This window comes from Antrostomus carolinensis, unplaced genomic scaffold (assembly GCF_000700745.2).
Source record: "Antrostomus carolinensis isolate BGI_N321 unplaced genomic scaffold, ASM70074v2 scaffold16099, whole genome shotgun sequence".
Classification (NCBI taxonomy): domain Eukaryota; kingdom Metazoa; phylum Chordata; class Aves; order Caprimulgiformes; family Caprimulgidae; genus Antrostomus; species Antrostomus carolinensis.
Window position 1 is genome coordinate 4,602 of NW_010337999.1, and position 19,742 is coordinate 24,343.

Below are 19,742 nucleotides of genomic sequence, written 5' to 3' on the forward strand. Positions count from 1 at the left end.
CTTGTGGTGTGGCTTCACTGAGAGTAAAAGTCCCAGCCAACACCACGTGTGCAAGCAGCTCTTGTCCCCAGTCTCCTCAGGAAAGACACTTTAGAAAAACTGTGCATGTGCTCCCAAATAAGCTATTGATTTAGAAGATTACACCAACTCTTAAATACAGTAAACCCTCTCAAGGTGTATCCTCTTCAGACACTAAACTGAGCTTGCCTATACCAGAATACACAGAAGGAATGACATTTCCCAGCTGTTGGAAGAGTCTGACCTTCCAGTGCTACATGATTTACATTATGATCAAATAAACACAGCCTCTGAGAAGGTTAGAGCTACTTACTGCTTTCCAAATACTCCCTCACATATGCACTTTCAAGACAAAGATGTCCTTAAATCAGTAACTACTTCAACAAACCCTCAAGAAACCGGGATGTAATTATTACAGCACCAGCTCCTGATTAAGGACTTGTTTGAAAAAGGACTCATTAATTTGCGTGCACGTCTGATTGACTGTGATGGAAGAAAGCCAGCAGAGACTTACGCAGGGCACTGGTTCCCCTACACAGTGCCCAGAGCACCAAGTACATGTCTATTAGAAGAACTGCCACCTGTTTCATTTCCATCTCTTCTATACCTTAACCCCTGAAAACTCAGATCTCTTATTTTCTTGCTGGCCTGATAAATACTAACAGTTCTGCACAAATCTATTCAGATTGTAAAGATGTTCACAAAAATAAAGTGATTCGGGAAAGTCTGATCTGCTTCCAAAGAGTGCACGATGTGAAGAGAGGAAGGCCAGCATGGCTAGGGAAATAAATTGCTGCCTGTTTTTCACTCCATTCCACTGCTATATAAATTAGAGCCATCTTATAGCAATATTAAAAGTAACACTGTACAACTCAACATCATTTTAAGGATTGCTTAGAAAAATGTGAAGATAGCTCAATTTTATGAGAATATTTTAATAAGCAGAAAGATTACAGTTTTACCTGCACTGTGAAAAGGGAGATTTATAAGCCTTATAAGCCAGGGGTATGCAACTGAATCATCACAGGGCAGTTGGACAGAGTTATGCTGGAAACCAGAGGAAGGTAGCTAAAAGTACTGCACCGCCTAAGCGAGACAAAAGCCATTGGAACAGGAACGATGGGAATAAAAAACATACAGGAGTATACAGACCAATTTACTTGGCAACGTTCCCCAGGGTCAGCTCACGGTACCACAAACCTGTGGCAAGGACGGAGGAGCCCTGCCCGCAGAGAGGCACAGGTACTAGCAGAAAAGTCTTCCTCTCCAATTCCACCACGGACCAGCAGGTACTCCAGCTCCAGCTTCCCACACCTGCATAGAGCTGGTAGGAAGTACCTACAACCCCACTTTGAAGACAGTATGTACCTTGGAACTGACTGTTTTGATGGAGCATTCCATGAAAAATGAGAAAAAATTGTGGGGAGATATCAGGAAGGTTGATTTTCTTCACACCCTGGCACGACAGAAATGCAGAGCTAATGTGTTTGTCCTCCCAGTTACTTTCACACTTCTTCCACTGGTATAATATTCAATATTTCAGGTCAGACACTGGTGCTGCTTTCAAGCGAGTAGTACATCTCACACAAAATCATTCATGTTATTAATCCCAGGGAGTTATACCCTGAATAAATGGTTGCAAGCTGTTTGGGGGCAATAGGTCTTCTCTCTCCCCTCTTTGAAGAGCATTGGACATTACTAGGTCTTTAGACACTACCACTAACACACAAGCTTTTCACCTGCTGCTGATTCCAACTGTTCATAAGCTTTTCCCCAAACTCCAGAAGGCTTTTGTTTGTTTGTTTTGCTTTCCTAAATATCTACTTGCTTGTTTGTCTTGGCAAAAAACATTCCTGTGTTCACAGTTAAACTTTCATGAACCTGAAGGAATCCAAGAGACATCCACTTTTTTTCTCCATAATCTCAAAGTGATCATGTTGGTAGTTGGTACCATTCTTCTGGCTAGGGGTTACCCAGCTCTTCCCAGGGACCATTTCTCCCCATCTGTCCCTACCTAAGGATTACTTCTCACACTCCTGACAACAGAGTACTATCCAATATCTAGACTCTGGAGAGCAGTTTCATCTGGAAAAGGACCACCTCCAAGGTGGACAAATGCCAGGTACTTTTGAAATTTTTCCTACAAACCTTGCACAAAGACAAGCCTGTTCCTTTGCCTTCCTATCCATTTCACTTCCAGTTTGTTTCCCTTGCTTTGTTTGGTGGGCTTTTATGCTGGTGATCAAACAGAGAGGACTGATAGCAGTGAACATAGGCAGCTCTCTGCTGTCAGTTGTTATTTAGTGCCTAGCAAGCACCAAAGGCTCAGCTGGGTGGCCATGTTCATAAACTCTGGTATCACAGACAAACCCTTCCCTGCACTGCTGCCCATAACTGCAATAAAACATATGACCAAGGAACTAGAGGGCATTTAACCCAGGACAAAAATATCTGGAGCATCTCTTACCCAATTAGTGTGACAACAGAAGAAACTAGCCAGAAGTGTTGTCTTCCTCCCTGAGCAAGAGAGGTAGAGTATCACCTCACATCCCATAGACAGGTTGGCACATTAATACATCTTATTCTCCAACTCCCTTTAGTCTGGATAGTTGAAACAAAATTGCTTTTAATTAAAAGTCTAAAACAGAGTGGTGAAGTTGTGAAGTTTTCAACCATAATGAGTATCTGTAACTGACACTGATGAACAGGAACCACGTTGCTCTCCATCTTTGAAAAATGAGGCAATTACATGTCAAAATAAAGGTGCATCACACTAGCCACCCAGATCTGAAGACTTTGTCCAAAAGCCACAAAAACTTGGTAACAGTGCTCAGGGCTCATTTCCAACAAGAATGCAAGAGAATCAGAACTGCAGTGCAGGAGAGATAAAAACTTCTTATAAAAATCCAGTGGAAAAGGAAACTCCTTTAAGTGAGCTGCAAGTTGCAGACTTTAAAAAGCCATCTCATTCCAGATCCGACGAGGAGCAGTCTAGCTGCAAATACTTAAGTGAGGGCATGTCTCAACTAAATCTTTTCTGCCCTCTAGTATCAGCTTTTTGTGATTAACAAAAACAGAATAAGCCTTTCTCTGTTGTCCATTTTAACCATTTTTTTTTAAGCAAAGAAATACCTGTCCTATTGTGAACACTGAACACTGGTAGAAACCTCTGAAAAAGGCCAGGTTTTGATTGAAAAGTATCAGCCTTCCCCAAAATCAACTGCAAAGTTTCAGACAGTATCACTGCAGCACCTGAAAACAACCAGCAATCTTCAAATAAGAGATTTACTTCAGAGGAGAATTGTGGCAGAACGTGGCAGAAGCAACTGATTTTTCTCACAGCTTTGCTTTAAACAGATGTTCACATATGCACAGAGTTTGTGTAGCTAAAAATGTAACAGAACTGTCTTTCCATCTTTGATTTACAACATATATATATATATGCAGGCTGTTCTGCTTAAGAACATCTCTAGCCAAACTCCAACCTACAACAGGCAGTTATTTCAGTCATTGCATGAGTATAGTCATAAATTACAACACAGTAAAGCAGTAAAACAGTACAATTGTCTCTGCATTTAGGGGTTGGTATAGTAAAGTACCAAAAAAAAAATCTAGAATACTTTCTTAGGCTAATTTAGGAAAAAAAAAAAAACAAAAAAAACAAAAAAAAAAACCACGATTAGCTGATAATAGTTGCACAAAATCTGTGAGCAGAGCAGCAGCAGAGACCAGAGCCAGCCGAAGATCTCCAGCACCCTCTTCTGGTTCCTGGAGCCCACAAGCGCAGCTACAAACCTCCCTGCTGCTCAAGTGACATTGATAGACCCAGTTAATACACACCTGGATGAGAGCTAATGGGCTGCCAGTGCCCTCAGCAGCACTAGAGTGAAAAATATAGGACATCCTATTGTCTTGAAATTTTTAGGAAGAAATTTCAATTGCTGCAATATTGTTCCTATAAGTTTCAGCATTCACTATTTGTGTTACTGTACTTGTTAGAAGCTGTAGATACAAGGTCAGAATCTTAATGTTCTGCACAACATGGCTCTCCAAGAACCAGGCAGAGATCAGAGTTCTCAAGGTTCCTCATTTTGCTTCCTTTAACTTTGGAAGGTTTGGGGGCAAGTGTGACGGGTGGTGGTGTCAGACACCATCTCTAGGAGGGAATATAGCAACGATGTTTCACTGACCTCCAGAGACAGCATGGAAGAAAGTTTAAGGATGCCCTTTTCAAACCTGACCATGTGGATGACACAGTCCAGCACCACTGGCAAAAGGCAGATGCCATCCTCTTGAAGTTAAGTGAAAAGTGACACCTCGAGTGGGAGTGTCAATATCACAGGGGGCTCAAAAGCATGTTTAATGTAATTAGGGGCAGGAGATACATGGAAAGAGCCAGAGAGGACCAGAGATGGGAGAAGAACCTGTGCAGCATCACTCTGAGACAGGTGGCACAGCACGGTGCCAAGGCCAGAGACAATGCTGCTGACTTGAAAGGTGGGCAGATAAGAAGAGTGCCAGTGAAGAACCTTGAGATACATGGGGAGAATAGGTTATGCCCTAGAGACGTTCACACAGTGAAGATCTGCAACAGCTAGAGGAGATTAAGAGAACCCACAGATTGCAAAAGATGGAGAGAGACACAAGATAACAAGTTAATAATTAGGAATGGAAGTGAAGAGCAAAATGGTCAGAAAATACTATTTAAAAGTAAGAAAATAGAAACCAAACCATTGGTCAATAAGTTTGTTCTCTTGGCTAAGCAATACTGCTTCTGCATCATGTGGAGCCATTCACTTTTCTTCCTGTCACACTGGTATTTCAGGTCATTGGTGTCAATAGCTCTGAGGTCTGGGCAGCTACAACAACATTGAGCAGCTTCTTCCACTTGGGGATCAGATACTTCAAAAACAATCATCACTCTGTTCTTTCTGGCCACAACATGGTCTTTTCTCCCTGGAGCCACTAGAGCTTCCCCAGAGCCCAGACTTCCATCACTCTGCACAGAGCTACAGGAAGCATCTTTGAGGGGCAACCATGCTGAGACCCTGGCCAAACAGCTGGAAGAAAAGGTCACCTAGCCTGGCCAAGGACTGCCATTATCCTAGGACCTTGCCAAGGTAAACTGAAGATAAAATGACCTGTCTGTCCCTGTGTGGTGAAGATTTCTTGCATGATGGGGGAACAATACAATCCAAGTGCCAGTCACAGACGACCTTTGTAGGAGGGCCAGACTCATGCTGAAGTTCCTGAGAACCAGAACTTCCTCAAGAGCAGAGAGGACAGCTGAACACCCAGCCAGCAAGGTCCAGAGACCCCTCCCCATGCTCCAAGCCAAGCTGCTATTCCTCAGCAATCAGGAAAACCACTGACAAGCATGATGATTAACTCCAGATTCATTGATACATAACAATGACAGCAGACATCATTTTGCTGCTGCTGCTGGGCACCCCTAAGGTGGGCAAACATGAAATAGCCTCCTTCGGTCCACAGACACCCTCCTCACAGCGCTTCCTGCGTGCCCAGCACAGCAAGGGCTGGTTGCACTCACCATCCACCTCTCCACACCAGATCCTCCCCTTACCTCCCAGTACAGCCAACACCATTGTCCCCTGTCAACCTGCAGCTCTGCAAAGATTGTCACTGCTTCAAAGGTAATGAAAAACATTTCTTCCTTGCTGAGGCTTTCTGCGTGTTAGTTAATGAAGCCTGTCCATCCTGGTTTGGCAAATTCTAACCCAGTTACTCCATGTAGCAGAAATGGGGTTTTTTTTCATTTTTTTCTTAAACAATTCAAAATGAAACAGTTGGAGAACTGGGCTCCTCTGCTCAGCTCCCATGCATACCACATCCACACACCTCCTTCGCACACTGTCCAGCAGCTCACTACTCAGCCAGAACTATTTCACCTACATTTCCTCCACTTACTTCCATGTTTACTCTTTGACAGGGCTTAAACACTATTAGACACCAATTTACCAGCTTGAGGGTCTTCCCTTCCCGCACCAGGTTCTGGCTCTGCTACGAAGCCCTCCAGCTCAGCCTGGAGCTGTAAGCCATGACTTTCCATCTGTCCTTGCAGGTTCTCCTCCCCCAGGCATGCTTCTGAGCCCCCCGCCCAAACCCCGCTGACCCCCCAAACCACAGAGCACCCATTGCTTCTGCAGCCAGTGCAGCACCAAGACCTCACTGGCCACCCTCACAGCTCTCCCTCAGAGGACATCTTGCTCCTCCAGCCCTACCAGGCAGCTCAGGCCCACCTGGGAGGTAACGAGAAGCTCCCAGTCCACAGTTGCAGCATTGCATTTCTTCGTAGCCTTTCACAGAATCACACAGAATCACAGAATGTTGGGGATTGGAAGGGACCTCGAAAGATCATCTAGTCCAATCCCCCTTCCAGAGCAGGAACCTAAATGAGATCCCATGGAAAGGCGTCCAGGTGGGTTTTGACTATCTCCAGAGAAGGAGACTCCACAACCTCCCTGGGCAGCCTGTTCCAGGGCTCTGTTACCCTCACTGTAAAGAAGTTCCTTCTGAAATTTAAGCGCAACATCCTGGGTTCCAGTTTACACCCATTGCCCCTTGTCCTATCATTGGGCATCACTGAGAAGAGCCTGGCTCCATCCTCATGACATTTGCCCTTAACATATTTGTAAACATTAATGAGGTCACCCCTCAGTCTCCTCCAAGCTAAAGAGACCCAGCTCCCTCAGCCTTTCCTCATAAGGGAGATGCTCCACTCCTTTAATCATCTTGGTGGCTCTGTGCTGGACTCTCTCAAGCAGTTCCCTGTCTCTCTTGAACTGAGGAGCCCAGAACTGGACACAATACTCCAGATGTGGCCTCACCAGGGCAGAGTAGAGGGGAAGGAGAACCTCTCTTGACCTACTAACCACACCCCTTCTAATGCACCCCAGGATGCCATTGGCCTTCCTGGCCACGAGGGCACAGTGCTGGCTCATGGTCATCCTGCTGTCCACCAGGACTCCCAGATCCCTTTCCCCTTCACTGCTCTCCAACAGGTCTGTCCCCAGCCTATACTGGAGCCTGGGGTTGTTCCTGCCCGGATGCAACACCTGACACTTGCCCTTATTATATTTCATTAAGTTTTTCGCTGAGTAAGCACATACCATTCACCTGACAGGACACTTGCCTTACTCAGTATTTTGTTTTTACCTCCTTAACACATCATCCACACTGTGCACAACATACAGAGCTACTCCCCTCCTCATAAGGGTGCCCCTGGTACTCTTGTACTGAGTCTTTTCACCAACAATAACTTATCTTCATATCCTTGTGGTTAGCTCACAGTATGGCTCATTTTCTCCAAGTAAATAAATTACCAAGATTAAGATAAAACTTTTCAGAAACATCCACTAAAATCAACATCTTGTTTGCTCACTGTTAAACCTGGCATGTCCTGACCAGTTTTATGTTCTCTCAACATAAAGAAAAAAAAAGAAGTAAAAAATAGAGACAAGAAATAAGAGAACCACATCAAACCTCTACATGAACCATCTAAGACTTTTCCTTTCTTACAATGCAACTGCAGAATTTGCATCACATTCAGCAAGCGCTGGCTGAAATCTTCTAACACAAGACTAGCCACTAAGAGACAGGGAGGAACACTTCACTGTCATCAGAAGACAAGACTCTCAGGTACATGATGTGGATGGAAACATATCGCAGACCTTTCTTTTCAAAATTACAAGCTTTTTGCCCTTTCCTGTTTACTCCCATTTATTCTTGCCATTGAAATTTCCTTTCACTCTTGTTGCCATTGAGTTCTCCCCACTTTTAGTTGCCTTCAGCTCACCTGCCGGGCTCTGCCACAGTGCATCTGCATCCCTAGTGACCTGGTCGTCCTGTGAAAACTGATCCCACAAAGTTATGTATTTGGCATTTAAGTGACTGAGAACAGATCCTTGCAGTGGAAGCATAAGGTAACTATAACCACAGCCAGTATCGCCAGTTCCTCCTCCAACAATGTGTTAATTTTTCAGCAGTTTCATCAAACAAAAGACTAAAACCAAAATTATACTAATTTTTAGTTTAACTGGAACATCAAGATATTTCCACAACTACATTTTCAGAATAACTAATTCATTAATCTCAACTAAGAAGATGTTTTTATTCTGTGCAAAGATTATTTGTGCATGCCCACTTCAGAGGTGGACAATGAAAAAAAAATCAGAGCAGAGAAAAATGTTCATATGTGAGGACTTAGTAAAATATCTGTGTACTTAACATTCATATTAGAGATCCTTTTTGAAATAGCTTTCCAGTATAGACAGAAGTATTTTTCAGCATTTGGTAAAGAACTGTTTACAGCTTAGCATAAACAGAGGCTTGATTGAGTAGGCTGCTCACAGTACATGTCATTCCTTACAGTCTAGCTCACTTCAAACATTATCCTTTCAAACAGTATACCTTGTTACCTAAAGCAATACTACAGCAAAAAAAGTAAACCTCGTAATTAAAGAAGAGGCCCTTCAGCCTGGCTATAATATAAGTTCTGTACATCCTGGGCAGGAAGGAATACGATACTCATTACAAGAGCCATCAATAACACCCACAAGTACAAATGGCAAGCCCAGAAAATAAGTTATTGCTAACAACTCTACAATGTCCCCTTGAATTACATTCAAGTTGTGTACATGCACAGGTATGCCAGGTGACTCAAAGCTCAATCATTTTTCATCTGTCCATGATGCAGTCACTTGAGCTCAGATAGGATACTCCTTAACTTGCTAAAGATGGTTGCACTTCAGCAGTATTCCAACACGAAGCAATGTGAGATGGAAGATACAAAGATTAGAATAGCACAGAGCTCCCAGCCATCAAGCTACCACAAAAAAGAGGGAATAAGGATCAAAAGGAAGCCACTGCACCTAAGCCACCATACTAGAATAAGCACATCATGTCCAGCTATGGGTTATATTGAGTGACAGACTGGAGGAAAAGCTACATCACCTTCCTTGACTCAACTGTGAGAACACTAATGCAACTGTGGATACCATCAGGCTTCAGAGCAGGTCAGGAGCTGTCTGTTGGTACCTGATGCAGAGGTCTGTTTCAGAATCTATAGGCTTAGAAGATGGTGACTCAGGACAGCACACAGCAAGACTGCTAAGATAGCAAAATGCAATAGCTTGGGCCACCAGGCTGCTCCAAGTTCACCTTTCAAGCATTTGGAATTTCTTGCATCAGTTCTCAAGTCTGACTGCTTCCTGGCAGAGTGGAAGGAGCTTGCTTTCCTTTGCTTCCCAAGCTGAAATTCTGCAGTGCCTTGCTTAGTACCACCAGAATCGGTTATCACACCACACCTCCTAAGGGGAAGTCTCTCATATTGACCCAAGCTCCATCAGCCTGACATGCAGATGCCTCTCTGGACATCAGCAACCATACGAGTTGCCAGAAGTACTCTCTTTCACTTCAAAGCTGTATCTTTGACCTGGATAGGATAGGCAAGTAAATAAGCATTTGCCTTGCAAGTATGGAACATCATTTCTCTGTAACAATAATGCTATTGCCAGGGAATAAATAGCTGCATACTAAGAGGATGTCCAAGGAAGATGTATACAGAACAAAGCCTAAATCACAAGCATAAATCTGTATAAAGATACCTGAGAGTAAGAAATGCATATCACTATAGACCCTGTAAGACCTGGCATCTCCATCAGATGATCAAACCTGCACAAGAGACTGCTATGATCGCAGGCTTTGGTAGGCACCAGATTCAGTAAGAGAGCACTACACTCTACTGACTGGTCAAAGGTACAAATTTTGCTTGCAAATCCAGCATCTGTCTGAAGGTCTTCCTTAGAGGGCAATGCACCAAGAGACAGATGCCAGAAGTTACTTTCAAATCTCTGAGGAAGTGCAGAACTCCAGAGACAGAATAAAGTTTTTGATACACATCTATACCTCACACAGAGCCAGACTGCCTCACAAATCACTGCCAGTGCTGGTTTAGCAAATGCATTGCCAGCTGCCTCTAAGGAAGGCTGAAGAGAGACAGGTTTGCAATAAAGCTCACCAATGACTACGAATAGTAACACAAGGGAAAGCTGACCAGCTGGTCAGTACATCTATCATCCTAACGAGCCAGTAATTCTTGATGCACAACAGCAACAATCCTTAATCAGATCAAAACTTTACTGCAAAGTGCCTCAGCCACTGCCTAGCAGCAAACAGGGAAAAACAGACATCCTTGACTAAACTACCCTTCCAGTTTCTAGCAGCCAGCAGTTCAAATGTATTTACTAAAGAACAGCTATTATTTAAAGAAGAAACACTCAAGTTGAGGTCCCTGTCATAAGTAAAGCAGGTATTTTTCCACCACAGGCAACTGTACAGGAGAACAGAAATACATTTCCTTCACACTTGATACCATTTCTCAAAGACAGGTATCAAAAATCTACTTCAAAATCTTGATTGGCTGCAATAAGCATCAATGGGAAAATTTACCGTAATTAACACTCTTTTCAGAAATGACAACTAGCTTCTCTTACCAGTTAAGAGAGAAAAAGGCCCTGTACAAGTCAGTGAGGAAGGCCTCTGGTCATTCTAGATGAGGTAAAGGAGCCTCAGGTCCCTACTATAAACACAAGTATCCTCCATACCAGCAGCAGACAGAGGGCACATCCCGCATCACCAACTGATCAGCAAAGTACTGACTGACTCATCACTCATCTTCCCTTTTGAAGAACGATGGAAAGGGGAACTAGGAAGACATGGTCCTCTGCCAATAAAGACCGGATGAAGAGGAGAAATGGCAGTGACTGTAAATCATACAGCAGTGTCACGTCTCCATGAAGCAACCAGCCACTACTGTCATTAAGTCAAGCTCTTTCAGCCCAGCACTGACAAACCATCACTGAGAGCAGACATTCTTGAACATCCAAAGCTTGCTAGAACCTACTAAGGGAACAGGCAAGCTTAGTCCACCAACTTCTCGAGCCTTTAAAGCAGACTTCCTTGCTGGTGTGTAATCTTCTCAAGCAGAAAAACAAGAAAGAATGTGTCCTGGGAACAGATCATGGTTTACACATGACAGAAAAGAAAGGCCAAGGAACTACTAAAATTACCCTGGGACAGGAAAAAAGTCAAAGATGGAAAAAGTTGCATTGCTATATAGTACAGAATCTGATTTCATTCTGCTTTACATTCTCAAGTGCTTGAACAAAAGGGAGGGAATGAAAAAGAATGCTTTCATACATTTTATGGAATTAAAATATGAAAACCAAACTTTTGTTTCAAGTGACATTTCCCAGGAAAATAAAAATAAAAAACTTGCTGAAAACAGAGTTCTTCAGTGAGTGACTAAAGAAAGTGATTCTTAAGGTGGCAAAAGAGAGGACCAGCACACTACTTACCTTTGCCACATGTAAATACAACATAAGGCAATTCAGTTCCTCAGTGGAAATATCAAAGCTTCCCACTTCCATACTTGGGTGAAGGACAAACTGAAGTTAGAGAAGAGACAGATCACCATTTAAGCTAGGGACTGTGCAGCCCTCTCAGGCATCTCTGAACTAGCAGAACGGACCACTGTATAGAACTAGAACTGAATCCACAAATATCAGTTGTCTAAGGTTATGCGTCTGCACAAATTCAAGTCACAGTTTCAAACAAGTCAGACTTCAAAAACACAAACACAGAGTAGAAGGAATACAGAGTAATTATATCATGGGTATAGAGCCAGGATGGACAAAACAGCAGACACAAAAGAGGCTGCCACACACTTACAGAAAAGAAATTATAAAGGTTGTGAAGGTGTTTCATTTCACAAAGCAAAGCCACTACTCAATTCCTGTTCCCTCCTTTGCTCACAGCTCATTATAACCAGGGCTGTCATTACCACTTTTAGGATATAAATTAGCAAACAGAAGTAGCAAGTATAACTATTATTACTACTTTTTCTATAGAGAACCTGTACATTTCCCAAGTCTATACACTTAATGTAACACAATTCTATAATTATAGTATCTTCCCAAAGGGTTAATTACAGGGGTGACACTGTTACTAAACTGAATAAAGAGGGGAAAAGAAAGTCCACATCCCACTTTGAGAAATACCAAGGCAAAAAGATTTTCACTTAGTAATAAAAATAGCATATACACATACCACTATATAATTAGGATAGGCAGAAGATCCTGCTGATAGGATGTGAAAACCAAAAAGGGAATAAACTACACGAAAGGTTAAAGTTAGTAAAAAAACTGCAGGAGGAAGGAAAGATAAAGGAGTCTGAGGCACATAGGTAGGAAAGACTGATACTAGCAGTTTCATCTGAAAAAAGAAACATTTTTATCCTCTTTAAATTAGACAAGAAAATGGCTTATTTCAAAACACTGTGCTAAAATTAATTATATCAACATTTGCATGGCTGTTCCAAGACAAAAAACTGATCTCTTGAATAGAAATCTCTATTTAAAATAGTCGTTTAAAAAAAGAAATATACAATCTTTGACACAAAATTGACAGATGCCACCTCATGAAAAAAAAAAAAAAAAAAGTCTTTTCCTAATGAAGTTAAATATGGACAAAATTTCACTTTGCAAATATTTTTGCTTTAAGAAATCAAAATTGAAAATTACTTATTGTAAGAAATAGTGCAGTTAAAAAATATTTGGAAGAGGGAATGTCCATCTATATATATGCTGTATTATAAATGTCTGTGTCATCACTGAGAGCAAGCGTGCTTATGAATCAATGCTACATAGTTTGCTCAACCCTGTGGGAAATATTTAAAGAACTAAAATTAACCAAATAAAACTAAATAATACAATATTGGTTTTAAAATGTGTGAGCATAAAGAAAAAGTTTGACACAAAGTAAGCAAAACAGATGCTTATTGCATAGATATACTTATGCTGATATAAAAGCAAGATCTGGTGTTGAAAATATTTTTACCTCATTCTGAAATGCAGTCACTGCTGCCACAGTACATTTAGTATAAATGCAAACAAAACTTATCAGATTTAAAAACAATACCCTTGATGTTATGCACTGAGACGATACTCTGTAAATCAGTTTATTTCCCATGTAGTGGACAAATTCAGTCAATGTAATAGTTTTTCTGCATGTGACTAGTAAAATCAAAGTGCTTACTTTCCCAGAGGAAATGTGTTCACTGTGAGAATACTGGGTCTTGCAATACCACATAAAGCTTTCAATTTAGTTAGTTTCAAGGTTAGCTTTAGAAATTTGGAACTGTTAATATCAGTTTCAAGGTTAGTTTTAGAAATTTGGAACTGTTAACATCACGGTCTTTGGCCATTAATAACGACTACATTACAAATAGCTAAAGAGCATTTATATGTGGAAGTGGAACAGTACAACAGCTCAATTAAGGAAAAAAGTTTCAGTGCACTTTGCACATTTTGGCCAACATGCTACATTGCCCTTTTTGTGTACAAAGTGAACTTAAGGATTTCCACTGTAAGGGAGAAATAACTTGGCAAGCAAAACACTGTGTCAAGGTGCCCTTTTTTTCCTTATGACTTGGACATTTTAAGACAGAAGCTTTGCAAGACATTACACAATTCATTGCTTTTATTATTAAATGTGAAAGTCTGATTTGTTACATTGTCACATTGCTAGTCAGAAATGCTTCAGTGATGAAGAAAGTCAATGCTGGGTCAACCCAAGTCCTCATTCTACAACATCAGTTTACAAAGAAATCATAGTAATGTTCAACACACCCAACACAACATTCCTTGCTTTCTTCAGAGAAAAGTCCCATCATTCTTCCTCTAGTGGGTATGTTACTACATAAATTAGAAAAATTTTTTTGGACAACACATCCCCAAATTTTCATGAGATCAAAATGGGCTTTTACAGATGATGGAAGTCTTCACACATCATCATCATCTGATGTATCACTGCTGCTCGTCTCAGAATCGTCATTCTCCAGAGCAGGTTTGAAAGTGCTGTTTTTCCAAGGGCTAAACTTAAAATCACAGATGAGGCCATTTTTCAAAATGCCATTTTTCCGAAGGCCATTTTTTTGTAACTGAAATGAGAAAAAAAGATGTACTTAGAGAATGAAAAAGCTAAACACAACAATCTGTTGCATTTCAATGTTCTCTACATCTTCTTCTCTGGGTTACATCAGAACCACAGCACTATGTTTTCATATATACACACAAGGGAAAACCCTCCTCAGAGCCTTCACTTCTGGGCCAGCCACCTGTTTCCAAGAGCCTCCAACTGTGCTAAGCTCCTGCAGTCAACAAGAGCTTACCCTCTTCTCACCCACTTCCTCAGACATCTTGCCCCAGTGATCCCTCCTCCTACACTGTCTCTCCTGTGATGCAGTCCCTTCTTCCACAGTCCAGCAAACATCTGTGCTAAGAAAGGCAGGGTCTGCAGTAAGGAAGGGGCCCAGAAGAAAAGAAGCGGCAGGGAGGAATGGATATCCCAATCTGTCTACCTGATGCAGCTGGAAAGTCAAAAACACCCAAGAGAAAGGAAACAACTGATTCTACAACAAGAAAGGAATTACTGCATTTCCACATATAGTGCAGAAGGTGGGCAATAAGCTAAGCATTTAAGAGTTTAATATTCCAAATGCTCACGTGTGGCTAGATTTATGGAAATATCGATGTTCAGATTTAACAGTGCTCAAGGTTGTCCCTTTCAGCTTCTCCTCACTGAGCTTATCAGGAATACACAATACTCCTTATTTAAAAAAAAAAAAAAAAAAATCAAGCACAGATTGGCTTGTCAGACTTGTTAACAGTGAATTATGCATCTCTCAATTTCCAACAGAGAAAATCCAGATTTTGGAGAACTAAAGAAACTGCCTAAAAACCTTGAAAGAAAATTACCTTTCCTCAGGCTAAGATGAGGAGCTGGAAAACCTGTGCAATTCTACTCCCAGAAATGCTGAAACTACTCAGAAGCACTCCCTTAACCTTCCCTTGATATTTTGAGAATAGGTTTTACTTAAAATAAACACTGGTCCCCTATCTTTTTAAAGTAACTATTCTCCTAAAAGCACAATATTGAAATGATACTGAAATGGCAACATCCCTAAGCATCAAAACTAATGCAGATCCTCCTCTAAGGTAGGCATTTAGGCTAGCCAACTACAAGTTCATAATGGAACATTAACTTAATGTTACCTGCTCACTAATGACTTGGAACTCCCTCATCTCATCCTCTGTTAGTGGAGCACATGTTTCATCATTTTCACTGTCTTCCTGCCAGCCCATCTCTTTTAACAACCTTTAAATTAAAAGGGACAACATTAAGAAATTTGATACACACACTCTGACATTTCAAGCTCTGCCTATATGTGTAAAGATCTGTAACAAATTGATTAATCAGTATATAATTTTTTTAAACTCTTACATACAAGTAGGTTAAATGCCTTACAAAATATATGTAAAGCACAGAAGTTGAGAAGATCCTTCACAGATGACCCTGTTTTACCATGTGGTAAAAACTGTACATTCATTTTAAGGCCAGAAATCTGTGTTACGTGGAAAAGTAAGAATGCATTTCCTTTGCATAAGTGCTCTTGCAGAGCAGCAGTGTACCCCCTTTTAAGTGGTATGAAGAGACAAAGACACATACTGAGGGAATCTGCAAGTTTTCCTGGATAACAGAGCAGCCATGAAGAACACTGGTGGTGTCTCTCCATGGGAACCAATTCAGGATGCAATAGCCTCATATAGTTGTTTTCTAGCACATGCTAATGTCAAAGCCATGACAGGCTTCTTTGCAACCGAGTCCCACCCAATGGCAGATGCTGGTATTTCAGCACAGACTACAACTAGGTATGAGTGTTGGGATGAGGGGAGGAAAAGAAGCAAGACAGATTCCTCTCATGACTAAGCTTGAGGTACCCAAAGATGCAATAATCAATGTGTTTTAGTGAGTGCCAGAGGTAGGATAGCAGTATCTGAGCAGGAAGAAAGTAGTTTTACATGTGAAGACGCTGTGAAAACGGGGTATTTGAGGGAGAAGACACCATGACATTTAACAATGAAGGCAGTAAGTTCTCTTGCTGCCAAGTTTTTGTCAAAAGGATTAGCACCTTCTTCAGGCAAACCATGTGCCCGTTGACCTTACACATTAAAGGAGGTTAAAGCTATTTCACAAAAAATAAAGATGTTTCTAAAGTATATACCAGAACTGACACAAAAAACTGACTCTGATCTGAAGAATGGTAAGTAGATTAATACAGGGAAGTAAGACTAACTCACAGTTGATGTAATGTGTTAGGTGCTTCATTTAGCCAGATGTCAGCAGAAAATGCCCTTCAATGTAACCCTCCCCACAAAGACTCTAGGTCCCAATACAATGGATGAGCATTGGGCAAACTTGCAGGTGACCAATGACACCAATGACTGTTGTTAAAACAATAATAAAAGCCTGGAATTGTAGCAGGAAAAGAGGAGAACAACACTACTCTTTAAAAAAATCAGTTAAAATGAGAATAACAGAAATGGAACAGGAGAATAACAGAAATTGAAATTACATCCTCTGTAGTATTTGGACCAAACTGGATAAGGTGACAGCCAGGAACAATTAAATTCTCAGGAAGCAGTAGAAATAACACCTAAGTCACCCAAAACTCTATTTTAAGATAATACATGTATTTGTACAGACATACAGAAAAAAGACTCGCAATGCCAAATGCAGTTCAATGATAGTTGTATTTTTGGCAACAGTAATCTGAATCATAAAGTTTTACTGCAAACAAGTTAAGAAGTTAACAGCATTATGTACAATGAAGTGAATAGTTACAGAGTTCCTGTTAATGTAAATAAAATTTAGGGCAATGGCTAATTAACTTTTAAGCAACACTGTCTAAATTAGCAGGACCACTGTCCCTTTAAAGTGGCACTAGGCTTCTAGAATGGTTAAAAGTGTAAACCACATTAAAAAAATTAAACTTCAGATTAGCAGACTTGACACTGACGGAATGGCTGTATGTTGGAAACCTCCCCAGCAGAAGGGAAGCCCAAGATATATTTTGTACAAGGTGTGCCAATACTGTTACTAGGTATGCACAAGTCTCCTATGAGTTAAGCTGATCACGTCAAGTCCAATTTACCACAAAAAGGCTTACCATAACATCTGTCCACATGCATGCCGAGGTCACAGCCAAAGGGCTGGGACAGTAAGGAGACACAGCCCCTCTGGGATAACACAAAGGAAAGACACTTGGCCAGAAACCCTGTGAAGGCCTTTCAAAGTCAATTCAAATTTGAATTGAAAAATGAGAGTTAGATTTGACTCCTGTCTTCTAGTCAAAGAAGCAGCAGCCTCTAGTGGTCAAAGTTTTCTGTCTTCATAACCAATGGTGGGAGAAAAGGAACAGAACAGGATGCATTTCACTTTTCATACTCACGAGGGATAAGAGGTCACGAAAGTCTCCTCTGCAGGTACTACAAAAGGGAAAGCCCTCTAGTCCAATGTATAGGTAGAATTTATCACTAAAAAAAAACCCCCAACCCTTTGTAATCTATAGCTGCAACTCTGTAGTTGGCAGAAACTGTAACAATCTGACAGAGCTCATTACAAGCTCATCTCCAGACTCCTGACTTTGCAACAGCACCATCCTCATCTCTACCAGTTGCTACTGCAGTTACTTCATAGAATCATAGAATGGTTTGGATTGGAAGGGACCTTAAAGATCATCTAGTTCCAACCCCCCTGCCATCAGCAGGGACACCTTCCACTAGACCAGGTTGCTCAAAGCCTCATCCAGCCTGGCCTTAAACACTTCCAGGGAGGGGGCATCTACAACTTCGATGAGATAGCAGAATTGTTTCAATCCTTTTTTGAAGTTACTTTCTCCCTTTCCAGTGCATTGTCACTAACAAGTGTCAACCAGTCAGCTACAGAAATAATTAATTACTTTACTAATGATGAAAAAACTCATTGGAGTTTTACATAAGATGCAGCATTTAAAGTACTGTTAATACAAAAAGCAATTACATGCATTGTTTCTCCTAGACATGCAAATCAAAATCAGAGGGATGAAGACACTGCGCAGTTTGCTTTATTTCCTTATAAGGAAATACATAAAATTTTTAGTAAAGTAAGTTTCAATCAGTACACAAGTCTAGTACAAACAAAGTATATTCCATGTTAAATTAGTACATGTCTAGAAGTTAAACTTTGACAGTATTCATTAAACATTTTATGTGTTCTCAGTTTTCAGATTCTAACTTCTGAACTAGTAAGAATTTATCACATGCTCACTTACCACAAAGGAACACTCTTTATATTATATAAAGTACATACCTATGCTCTGCCTCAAGTGAGCTTGAAAGAATATCTGCCTGAGGGAAAGCTGAAGACTGAATAATCTGTTGAGATGTAACTGAAGCATTGCCATTCTCCTGCGGAATTTCATTTTCAAAGTTTCGGTTTATATCTCTCTCATGATGAGGACTGTTGCTGTTATGCAAGTTAAAGGACTCATCATCCTGTTAAAAATATTTATATATTACAAAGTTTAAAAGTAAATTCTAATCACAAGTAAATGTCTGCAAGTGTTGCAATTCAATTATTCCAGCTGATTCAAATTGAGTTTAAATGGAGACACTCTATATTACTTCAGGAGTAATGCTGTTCATACTTCTAGAGTTTGCAATACCCGGATACTACACAAATCTTAAATTATGCCACTGATCAAACAGTGTAGAAAGCAACTCCCATGCTCCACCTCAAACTTTTTTTTACAAAGCTTCAAACATGCCTTAAAATTCAAACTTATTTAAGCTGCCTTTCATACTTACAGAAATAAGAGGTTATCTGGTGATCTCACGAACAGTGTTCCTAATTAAGTATCAGAGCCATGTGTGTCAGAAGTTTGAAAGCATAAAAGTTCTCAAGTTTACTTAGTGTAAGGGGCAGGTCACAGCCACGATACCTCAACCAGCAAATTAATCTGTCACAAGTTCAGAAAGACTGGATACTCCTCTTTCAATTCAGATAACTTCTCCTCTAACACATGCACTCACCACAGCTTCTCAGGATGTTGTTAACAGGAAATGTAACTTACTAGACGTGAAATAAGAATTAGGAAGAAAGTTTATTTAGAAAGCAGACTGTTCGGGTTCACTAAATTTTAAAAGCTCTTTAATCCTATAAACCAGAGACATTTCCTTTTATTCTACTCATTCTGCAACCTGTAATTCTTATTTAGTAATAAGCCAGATAGCCTCAGAAGTCTTACCAACTGTAAAAACAAAGAGGAAGAGTACAATCGTCATCTAGTTAACACCCTCTTGACAACAAAATCCCTAAACCGGGCATATAACAGCATTATCCAAAAAAGGAGGCAATCACTCAACCAGCCAGTCCTGTACTTGTAAGAAACTGTACTTCACAGTCCAGTATCAAGATCATCATTATCATTTCCCTCCCACTCACAGTGTTGTCTCCTTCCAGAAATTTTAGAATATTCGGCAAGAATTTCTTAAGAACAAGTATCCCAGTAAACATACATTCAGCTGTTAAACTGTATGCCTGAAGAATGCATCTCAGATTATCAAGCAAAATTTATTTAAAAACCCCAATTTTAATACATATAGGGCAAAATAGCTTCTTTTAAGCATGATTCAGCTGCTGATTCTGATTTGCCTTGTTACTTCAGAGGTGAAATCTGTTACTGCATGCCTTAAAATTCCATCAACAGGATCATGTTGTAGAAGACTGATGTGCAGTTATCTCCCCATTCACTCTGTTGCACA

The 19,742-nt window shown here is 40.7% G+C and overlaps 1 protein-coding gene across 1 annotated transcript; it reads right to left on the bottom strand.

Moving 5' to 3' along the window:
• Nucleotides 1–13,383: 13,383 nt before the first annotated feature.
• On the bottom strand, nucleotides 13,384–19,228 carry LOC104530696 (vasculin-like; the record flags this gene model as incomplete). Its single annotated transcript, XM_010175367.2, has 4 exons — nucleotides 13,384–14,038; nucleotides 15,153–15,255; nucleotides 18,289–18,473; nucleotides 19,226–19,228. Coding segments are annotated over 4 exons (450 nt in total), but the record flags the coding sequence as incomplete, so codon positions are not given.
• Nucleotides 19,229–19,742: the final 514 nt, after the last annotated feature.